The sequence below is a fragment of the Emys orbicularis genome, chromosome 10 (genome assembly GCF_028017835.1).
Source record: "Emys orbicularis isolate rEmyOrb1 chromosome 10, rEmyOrb1.hap1, whole genome shotgun sequence".
Classification (NCBI taxonomy): domain Eukaryota; kingdom Metazoa; phylum Chordata; order Testudines; family Emydidae; genus Emys; species Emys orbicularis.
The window spans coordinates 32,709,895-32,720,050 of record NC_088692.1 but is presented as its reverse complement, the minus strand read 5'-3'; the positions used below and the strand labels follow the sequence as shown (position 1 = coordinate 32,720,050).

Here is a 10,156-nt window from a genome sequence, read left to right as displayed (position 1 = left end):
TATAGCTGTGGCAGCCGCCCTCCTTCTAGCTCCGGCTGGGCCGGCCCTGATCTTATCCGGGGCGAGGGGCGTGTGGAGGGGCAGCTATCGCCTTCCCAATGAGACCTGCCCGAGACACGGGGCACAGCCCGGCCTCCAGTCCTGGGACCCCGGAGCAGGCAAGCACATCCCGTGCCACTGTGCCTGGCAGGACAGCAAGGCAGCGGGTCTGGGAACAGCCCCACAGGCACCAAGCCCTCAGGGCAGATCCCACACAAAACATCGAAGCACTCACCGTCCCCTCCCCAACCGCCAGGCCCCCGGCTAGCGCAAGGAAACAGCAGGAGGGCTGTAAAAATCACTAAACTGTAACGTCAAAGGAAATGTTCCAAGGGGCACCCTCCTGAGCCTTTCCTATGGTGGTCAGCCAAAAACCCCAGCTTTGACTGGTCTGCATCTGGGGCAGAACACTCCCTTTGCTGCTCTGGAGCATAACAGAAACTAGCCTCTTTGCCCCCAGAGGGTAGCACACAAGAGTCTCTTAGCACAGTCCACAGGGCCCTCTTATCCTCCCCTCAGTGACACCAGGGTAAACTAGGAAGGATTCCAAGGCACTAGGGTGTAAATGAGGAGAATTTGGCCCATCTCATGCACTTTTGTTTTTCTTCACTTCCCTTGGGTAGTTCCATCCTGCTGGGAGATTTACTGCACTTGAACTTCTCAAGCTGCCCTCTATCTGCTTGTTTAGAAATTTCAATCTCTCATAGATTCCTAGACTGTAAGGCCACTAGGGACCATTTGATCATCTGCCTGACCTCTTGAATTTATCAGGTTTTAACTACCAACTGTTGGTTCTTGTTATGCCTTTCTCTGCTAGATAAAAGACCTCTAGTCAAGGAAGGCCCCATGCTGTTTTGTTACATAAGCATCTTTGGAAAAAGAAAAAACCCATAGTCTTCTAAGGAAAGACTCAATGCAAAATATGAATGTAACATGTCTACTGCTTCTCTCTACTCCCTTCACCCTTTGGGAGTCAACAGGATGTATGTCAAATTCAGTCTGTGTAGGAAGCAAAAATTCATTTTTAATTCTGTTGGCTGGGTTGGGGCTACAAAGTTAGGTCTCTCAGTTTACAGGGGTTCTGCCAGGGATGACCAAGAGAGGTGTGCACAAAGATCAAGGGAAAATGGCCTTTTCATAGTAACTAAACTGTTAGTAAATTTACAGCAGATTTTGGAATCATTTTATGAGGAATACAAGTTGCAGGGCGCTATCAAGAACATTACCATTTCTGCTCTTTCTTTATTTGGCTATTTGCCTATGCAATTACAGTAATTAAACATGCAAATTACAAATATACGATTTGTGTGTACAACAGCCTATGTAAGTTATCAGGAATTCTGGTCTCTAAAGTGTATTTGTTATGCTTCAGAGTCAACAGACCACTTGCTCAAAACTCTCAAAGCTGTTGTCTCCAACATTGGTTCACATTTGTAACATTATTTTCACAACTATAAGGGCTATTAATTGTCTTTCAATGAAAACTTTCATTCTGCAGAATCTGAAGCTGAAGAGGTTATGATGGCCAAAAGTATAACTGGGTTCAAAAAAAGAACTAGATAAGTTCATGGAGGAGAGGTCCATCAATGGCTATTAGCCAAGATGCTCAGGGATGCAACCCCATGCTTTCAGAGTGGAGAGAGGTAAATAGTGGTGTCCCCCAGGGGTCTGTACTGGGACCAGTTCTGTTCAACATATTCATTAATGATTTGGAAAAAAGGGGTAAACAGTGAGATTGCAAAATTTGCAGATGATACAAAACTACTCAAGATAGTTAAGTCCAAAGCAGACTGTGAAGAGTTACAAAGGGACCTCACAAAACTGGGTGTCTGGGCAACAAAATGGCAGATGAAATGCAATGTTGATAAATGCAAAATAATGTACATTGGAAAACGTAATCCCAGCTATACATAAAAAATGATGGGGTCTAAATGAGCTATTACCACTCAAGAAAGATCTTGGAGTTTGTGGATAGTTCTCTGAAAACCTCCACTCAATGTGCAGCAGCAGTCAAAAAAGCTACCAGAATGTTGGGAATCATTAGGAAAGGGATAGATAATAAGACAGAAAATATCAATACCTCTATATAAATCCATGGTACGCCCACATCGTGACTACTGTGTGCAGATGTGGTCATCCCATCTCAAAAAAGATATATTGGAATTGGAAAAGGTACAGAAAAGGGCAACAAAAATGGTTAGGGGTATGGAACAGCTTCTGTATGAGGAGAGATTAATAAGACTGTGACTTTTCATCTTAGAAAAGAGATGACTAACAGATGATATGATAGAGGTCTATAAAATTATGACTGGTGTGGAGAAAGTAAATAAGGAAGTGTTATTTACTCCTCATAACACAAGTACTGGGGTCACCAAATGAAATTAATAGGCAGCAAGTTTAAAACAAAGAAAAGGAAGTACTTCTTAACACAAGGCACAGTCAACTTGTGGAACTCTTTGCCAGAGGATGTTTGTGAAGGCCGAGACTATAACAGGGTTAAAAAAAGAACTAGATAATTTAATCAAGGATGGTGTCCCTATCCTTTGTTTGCCAGAATCTGGGAATGGATGATAGGGGATGGATCAGTTGATGATTACCTGTTCTGTTCATTCCCTCTGAAGCACCTGGCATTAACCACTGTTTGAAGATAGGATACTGGGCTTAATGGACCTTTGGTCTGACCCAGTAGAGCTGTTCTTATGTTCTTATGCTCTGGGCATCCCATAACCTCTGATTACCAGCAGCTGAGAAGGGAAGAGAGGGCAGGATCACTCCATAATTGCCCTGTTCTGTATATTCCCTTCAAAATTCTGGTTCAGGTTATTGTTGGAGACAATAATGGGCAAGAGTGACTATGGTCTGACCTGGTCTGGCAGCTCTTATGTTCTTATATCATGGGATCCACCAGGCCAGGCCAGGAGTTTGTCAAGCCTGGTCCAGAGGAACCACAAGCCACAAAATCAGCTGTCTTGCTTGTAGGGATTTGTGACGGGACTTGTGTGTATAAACCCCACACTGGTAGTGACAGGGCTAAGGGGAGACCAAGAGTCCAATTAGCCTATTCTGACACCTCCAGGCAATAGAAGGAATTAAGGATTAGACCCAGCTGGGAAGAAACAGTCTGAATGATTGCTATAAAGGAAGGGCCAATAGGGGAGGACTGAGAGAGAAGAGCTGCAGTAGGGATTGTATATCTTGGGTCTGGCCCTGAAGGGAGAAGGTGTTCCAGGAGGCTGTGAAGCCACTGAAAGTGACACCCTTCAGCAGCAGAGTGATGAGAAGCAAAGCTGGACCTCTAGGAAGAGAGGATCACAGGACCTGAGTCTGAGGAATCACCTGCAGAGGCCCATGGTAGGAAGCAGGTCAAAAGCAACAAGGGGTCAGAAGAGATTTCAACCACTTCCTACAGGGAGCTGGAACCCAGAGGAGTGAGTGCCCTTGCTCCCCTGCCAAACCCAGCAAACCTTGAAAGAGTGAGCCATATCTGAGGGATTGTTGACCTTTGCTCCAGGTCTGAGGATCATAAAAGGGAAACTGAGTCAGGGTGCTACAATGCTGCATCCTAATGTGAGGTGTTGCTGAGGCGCTGAGCATGCACTGTTTCAGGCCTGATGCAATTGGGATTCTTTTTATTGATTTTAATGAGAACTGGATTGGGTCCCAATGGCTTTCTTTATTTACATCTACCTCTAGGTGTGATAGTTCTTTGCATATCATGATAAAATATGGTTCTTCATCTCTGGCCTCTTCTAGTTCCAGATTACTCTGAAACTGGCACTAGTACAACAGTGAGTATTGTCACTGGACACTCCACTACTCAGGGGAGTCCACACAACTCAGCATTTCCTCAGGGTGTCACAATTAAAATCACAACAGTGGCCATAAATCTTGCCGAAATCCTGCCCTGTGCCCTGCAGCCTTGGAATATTGTATTGCTTGTCTGTATTGGGGAAGTCAGCATGTTGCCCATGGAGCTGGAAAGGAACATGGGGAAAGGGGCTGGATATGGATACAATGCCTGTCACCTCTGTCTCGGGTTCCACTCCAGCCTAGGTCAGGAGCAGGGGTGGCAGGTTTGTAGAAATTTTGATGGTGCCCAGAACCTGACCCCCTGCAAACTCTGCCCCCCCCACCTCTTTCTCCCCTCCCCCCCCCCAACCTGCCTAAGGCTCTGGGAGGGAGCTTGGGTGGGGGAAAGAGGTCGGGTGCAGGCCCTCAGCTGGAGCTGGTGATTAGAATGCAGGAGGGGTGCAGGCTCTGGGAGGGAGTTTGGGTGCAGAAGGGATGAGAGGTTGGGCATTGGGAGGGAGTTTGGGTGGGGACGGGGGTCTGGGCTGCAGGGTCTGGGATGGAGTTTGGGTGCAGGCTCCGAGCTGGGGCAGGGGGTGAGAGATTGTGATGAAGTGGGACTGTTCTTAATGTTTCCTCTGAATACTGTAGGTGTGCCTCAGTTTCCCCTATGCATTTCTTAAGTCTTTAGGTGGTGGGATAAGGGGGTGTAATTGTTGCGGAGCAAAGGGCCAGTGTGCATAAATGGCTGACACTCTGTCTTTTGGCAACTAATGGCCTGGGCCCTTCCCCCCTGCAAGGTGATAGCTAAAGGTGTTGGAGAACAAAGGAATCAGGTGACCGCCTGGCCTGGGAAAGGGACAAAGCCCAGAGGAGGAGGGGCTGGAGAGGGAGAGTTTGGGACTGGCTGGGGACGAGGAGGGAAGTGCAGACATAGGTGTCTGGCTCACTGCCCCCCAAAATGGACCCGGCTAAGGGGTCCTGTTCTCTGTGCCTACAAGCTCTTTTTTGACCGTGTTCCTGTCATCTAATATACCTCTGTTTTACTGGCTGGCTAAGAGTCATGTCTGACTGCAAAGTGGGGGTGCAGGACCCTCTGGCTTCCCCAGGACTTCGCCTGGGTGGACTCGCTGTGGGAAGCGCACGGAGGGGCAGAGGATGCTGAATACTCCAAGGTCAGACCCAGGAAGGTGAAGCTGTGTGAGCTTCTTGCCCTGAAGACCGTCTCCTCACAGAGAGGAGACTTCACCAGAGTCCTGACTGGCTTTGTAGGGAGCAGTTCCAGAGCATTGCCTGGGGACTCCGTGACAGGGGTGCAGACTCTGGGATGGAGTTTGGGTGTAGGCTCTGGGCTGGGGCAAGAGTGGGGGTGCAGGAGGAGGTGAGGGGTGCAGGCTCTGGGAGGGAGTTTGGGGATGGAAGGTGGTGAGGGCTGTGGGGCTGGGGATGAGGGGTTTGGGGTGTGGTAGGGGGCTCAGGGCTAGGGCAGAGGGGTAGTGTGTGGGGTGAGGGCTGTGGGGTTGGGGATGAGGGGTTCATGATGTGGGGGGGCTCAGGGCTGGGGCAGAGGGTTGGGGTGTGGGGGGTTGAGGGTTCTGGCTGGGGGTGCAGGATCTGGGGTGGGGCAGGGCTGGGGATGAGTTTGGGGTGCAGGCAGGCTGCCCTGGGGCTGAGGCCAGAGAGGAGGACTCCCCCCAGCCCTCTCCCTGCCGGCAGCAGTGAGCTCTAGGGGAGGGGCCCCCCTCTGCCCCCCGGCAGCACACTTACCCCGCACCACTGTCACTGCACGTGCTCCTAGGGTCCCTCTTAGGTCCAGGGAGCCCCCTCGCCTCTCCTGTGGTGGGTACTGGGGGGGAGGCTTCCATCACATGTGCCTCTCCTCCCCTGCTGCTGCCCCTCACTGTAGCCTCACTGGGGGTGGGGGATGGGGCTGCCCTTTGCCGGGGATGGGGCAGGAGCGGTGATTGTGGGCTGGGGGGAGGCCCTGTGCTGGTGGAGGGTCACACCAGAAAAGGGAAAGGTCCGAGGCAGAAGTGCAGGGTAAGGGCAGCCTGCCCTGCAACTCTGCGGCAGCAGTTGATGCCGGGAGCTGGCAGAGCAGAGTCAGCGTGGAGCTGCAGGCTCTGGGGGCCCGAGATGAATGGGGGCAGCAAGTGGGGGCTGGGGGATACTTGGGGGAGGAGCGTGGGGGTGGCAGGCAGGGCCAGGGGAGAGACCCGGCCCCAAACATTGGTGGAGCTGGGCCCCCAGGCCCTGAATATTGCTGGAGCCCGGGCACCATGGGGCCCATACAACTCGCTGCCCCTGGTCAGGAGTCTGGCTAGGCATCCTGAGAATGGGAATGTAATACAGAACCTTTCACCTTTGAGTCACCATTGACAAAGTCACTAACCTCTGGCAGCTGTTTGGTGACCTGTGTACAATGAATTAGGACTGGACATAATGGGAACTGTTGCTGGCAATCTGAGACTGAATCATGGAATCCGAATGAGAGTGGCCCATCTAGACCAGGGCAGGGTGGGATGCTGCTGCCCATCTGAAGACAGAGGACTTAATGCTCAAGACTCAGTCTGGCAGCTCCCACCAGCACTGACTTAACTTGAAATATAAATGCATAAAACAGAACCAGGCTTTGAAGTCCTGCTAGAGAACTTTCCTCTGCTTTCACACAGCATTCCAGCTACACTTGCACCACAGTGGCTTTGTCTAGCCAGGCAAATCAGCTGGGGAGGGGGTGTCTCAGAGATACTGCCAGCCTGGCTCAGCCCAGGGTCCTCTTAGCCCAGGATCTTTCCTCTGGCAATGGTCAGCACCAGAATATACAAAGATCCCTGCACTGGCAGTTCTGGTATAGCCTGCCCACACAGGAGTTTCTTCCTAGACCCTTTCATTAGAGGTTGTCTTATTTCCTGAAGTAGGAGGGTCTATGCCTTAAAATGTTGGGTTTGGGGGAATCTTATCTAATGTAACTTCTCTTTATCAAGGATGTATCTAATTATTTGTGAATCTGGGTAAGTTCTTGGCCTCAATGAGATCTCATGGTAATGAGTTCAACAGGCTAATTGTGCAAAAAACACTTCCTTGTATTGGTTTTAAATTTGCTGCCCTTCAGTTCAATGTGTAATGAGAAAAGGGTAAATAGAAGTGGTGTATGTGGATCCCAGATAATTAACCCCTTGGCATCCTATAGGGAATGTCAGAACACCTCCCATTATGAACAATGATGTGTGGCTGGAGCCAGTAAAGATTAAAGCACAGAGATCATGATGGCTAATTGGCATATTTATTGACTTTTTGTTAAGGACAAAACCCATGTGTGGGGATTCATGAAGCATGCATGATGAGGGGTGGGAACTCCACTCCTAGCTGCCATGGCCTCATACTCCAAGGAGACAGTTTATCTATACTTCTCAGTCAGCACCGAAGAAATCTGGGACAGGAACTTGTCCCATGCAGCATGGACTTCTGGGGTGAAGTCGTTGGGAAAGTGGGCAGCAACAGAGCACAGAATGCAATGGGAAAGCAGCTGCAAGAGAAAAGAACAGGAGGAAATCAAATGGAACTGCCTGAAATAACATTCCTCTGGCTGGTGAGACTCTGGCCTTTAAAGAATCAAGCAGGAATCTCCTTGCCAGTTACAGAGTCGCCTCATGTGGATATGAGCTATTGGCTGAGAAATCTGCCTTCTGGACTAGAGAAAAGTCATTGCTCCCTCTTCGCCCCCCCCCCCCCCCCAAAGGGGAATACAAAGTAACTGAATCACCCTTGCATTTATAGAAGGTCTTTCATGCAGGAACCTCAGAGCCCTTGGCCAAGAACTGTCAGTATCATAATCCCCATTTTAGAGGGGGAAGATGAGGCACAGATGTGATGTGACACACCGTATATGGCAGAACCAGGAGCAGAACCAGGTCTACTCATTCCCAGACTGGTGTGCAGACTCCTGGACCACGGCTGCACTCTCAGGATTGACTGTTCCCAGCAAAGGCAGGAGTCTTAGCAAGCACAAGAGGGAACACCCAAGGACTTCCACAGCCACTCTGATTAAAATGAAGCTGCAGCCACACTTCCAAGGCTCAGCATAATAGCTTCACCTCCGAGCTGCAAGGCTTAGTCCCTGCTGCACTCTGCACTACATGGGGAAGTATTCAGTGCTTAAGCTCCCATCAGCTGAAGTGGCCTGGGCCCACTGACTCTCTTCACCCTCTGCACTGCATGTAGGAATTCACTCACCTTGAAGTTCACCGGATCAACTCGGAGGATGTAGGCATGCAGCTCGCTAAGTGTGGCCAAGGCACCTGTAATGTTATCTATGTTCTTGACAGCCTCACCAATAGCACCCAGGACCTTGGAGCCATGGCCATGAAGCTGAGCAGAACCTTGGCTGAGATCGAAATGAGGGAAATAGGTCTTGGTCTGGGGGAAGCTTGAAAAAAGCCTGGAAGAGAACATTAGAAATGGCTTGAGCAATGGAAATTGCACTGAGCAGCTGACACTGAGAAAGGGGGCCCATGACCCTGGATAAACACTCCCTTCTGCTCTTCTAGTCCAAAGCACTAGAACTGATAAAGAATGGATTAGAGAAGATCTGCGATCCTTAGACTGTTAATGTCCTACTGTAACCTGTACTAAACCATGAGCTGAAATGGTGCTGGAATATTCAAATGTTACAGGCCACCAGTTCCACAGAAGCAGTTTGTAATCTTATTTCTTTATTTTAGGAAAAGAATATCAGACCAAATTCATCCCTGGTATAACTGCATAAATCAATGGAGTCCTACCAGGGAGGTTTCTGGCCCACAGTGAATAATCAGATTTAGTGGGAGCCTAGAGGCAAATTTAGATTTACAGGCTGAAAAGTATTTTTAAAGCATTTTAAACTTACTTTCTTTTCTTCTTTGAACTAAATAACCTAATACCTCCACACAGCCACCTGCACCTTCTGTAGTATACCTTCTTCAGCAGAACCAAGTTGTATTTCCTAATGATAGTTAGCAAAATCCATAACCTTACAGTGAATAGTCTATATACAGAGATATTTCATTGTCCAGAATCTTTGCTTTACCTACTATAAGTGGGGCTATACATCCAGAAAGGACTATAAAAAGATTTAAAATTAACTGGCTGAATAACACAAACCTGGGACTATTCTTTGTCTGAAGAAACCAAGCCTGGTTCAATCAGCTTCCAGGTTCTTTCCCTCCCTTTGTGTCAGCTTGTTTAGTTGATTAGTTTTAGATGGATTTCTACTGGAAGGGGCATAAGGTGGGTCATCCCCAAACTTCAGCTGGGTTCATTTGAAATGTTTGGGGGAAAAACATCCTCTTCACTTAACATAAACTTCACTTCACATAAAATATAATTTTCCCAGTTCTACCAATAAAAGGCTATATAGTTGTATTTACAGCAAACCCACCGTGGACCGATGAGTCCATGTGGTTTGAAGTGATATACACTTCTAGGAGATGGTTACTTCTTCTCCTACTAATCTGTTACACATCAAATGGAATGGTGAGACATGTTTCAAGCAATCTGCTTGCATGCCCTGTATATTATCCATTCTCAAGTATTGCTCAGTACTTGCCAATATAAATTGCATCATTCACATAATAAACCCCACATCCATGCCTTTTCTTTTCATGTTCAGCTCATAACAATGATCACCTTTGCATTTGGCAAGGTATTATCTGGGTATTAATGACTATGTGGAGTCACTCTCCTGAACTCTCAGCTGGCATTCATGGAAAGTGCTATACAAGTGAATAGAAAATTACATTCTTTCTTTAGAAACCATCCAGTAGGATTTGATAGCAGGAATATTATTCTCTGATAAATTCTAGAGTTTTAAAGTAATTTCTAGAGAGCTCTACCACATTCTACTAAACTTTCCATGAAGGTTATTCTCCAAGAAAAGCTGAGGTCCTCAATCATCAATGTTTAAATGATACACTTTAAAATCTGCTCACTCAAGGGTGCCCAGTAGCCAACCATCACTGTCTCTGATTTCCCCAGGCCTCTGAATTACAGGCCCAGATTCACCCCTGGCAAAAGCAAGCACAGCTCAATTATTGTCAATATTGCTAAGCCCACTTATACTAGTGGTGAATTTGGCCCACTGACTCTAATGAGAGTCTCAGGGCCTGATTCTGATCTCATTCACACAAGTTTTACACTAGAGTAAGTTCACCAGACTGAGATCAGAGACAGGCCCACAGTATCTAAGCATTGCTTACCTCTCCAGTGACTCGGTCCCAAGGGCATCAGCTTGGGCAGCGATCTTTCCCCAAATGGCAACCACTGCAGCCTTCTCAGCTTGAGTCAGAGTCAT

At 48.1% G+C, this 10,156-nt stretch overlaps 1 protein-coding gene across 1 annotated transcript; it reads right to left on the bottom strand.

Annotated features, from left to right (window-relative positions):
* Nucleotides 1-7,225: 7,225 nt before the first annotated feature.
* On the bottom strand, nucleotides 7,226-10,156 carry LOC135885027 (hemoglobin subunit pi). The gene is made up of 3 exons (XM_065412667.1): nucleotides 10,062-10,156; nucleotides 8,062-8,266; nucleotides 7,226-7,354 (listed from the first exon to the last, which is right to left on the bottom strand). Exons 1-3 carry the CDS (start codon nucleotides 10,154-10,156, stop codon nucleotides 7,226-7,228), a joined length of 429 nt encoding a protein of 142 aa, XP_065268739.1.

Coding starts and splice junctions, on each gene's coding strand:
- LOC135885027 (XM_065412667.1), bottom strand. CDS start 10,156: ATGACTCTGACTCAAGCTGAGAAGGCTGCAGTGGTTGCCATTTGGGGA. Junction 8,267..10,061: donor GGGACCGAGTCACTGGAGAG/GTAAGCAATGCT, acceptor GTTCTCTTCCAG/GCTTTTTTCAAGCTTCCCCC. Junction 7,355..8,061: donor TTGATCCGGTGAACTTCAAG/GTGAGTGAATTC, acceptor TTTCTCTTGCAG/CTGCTTTCCCATTGCATTCT.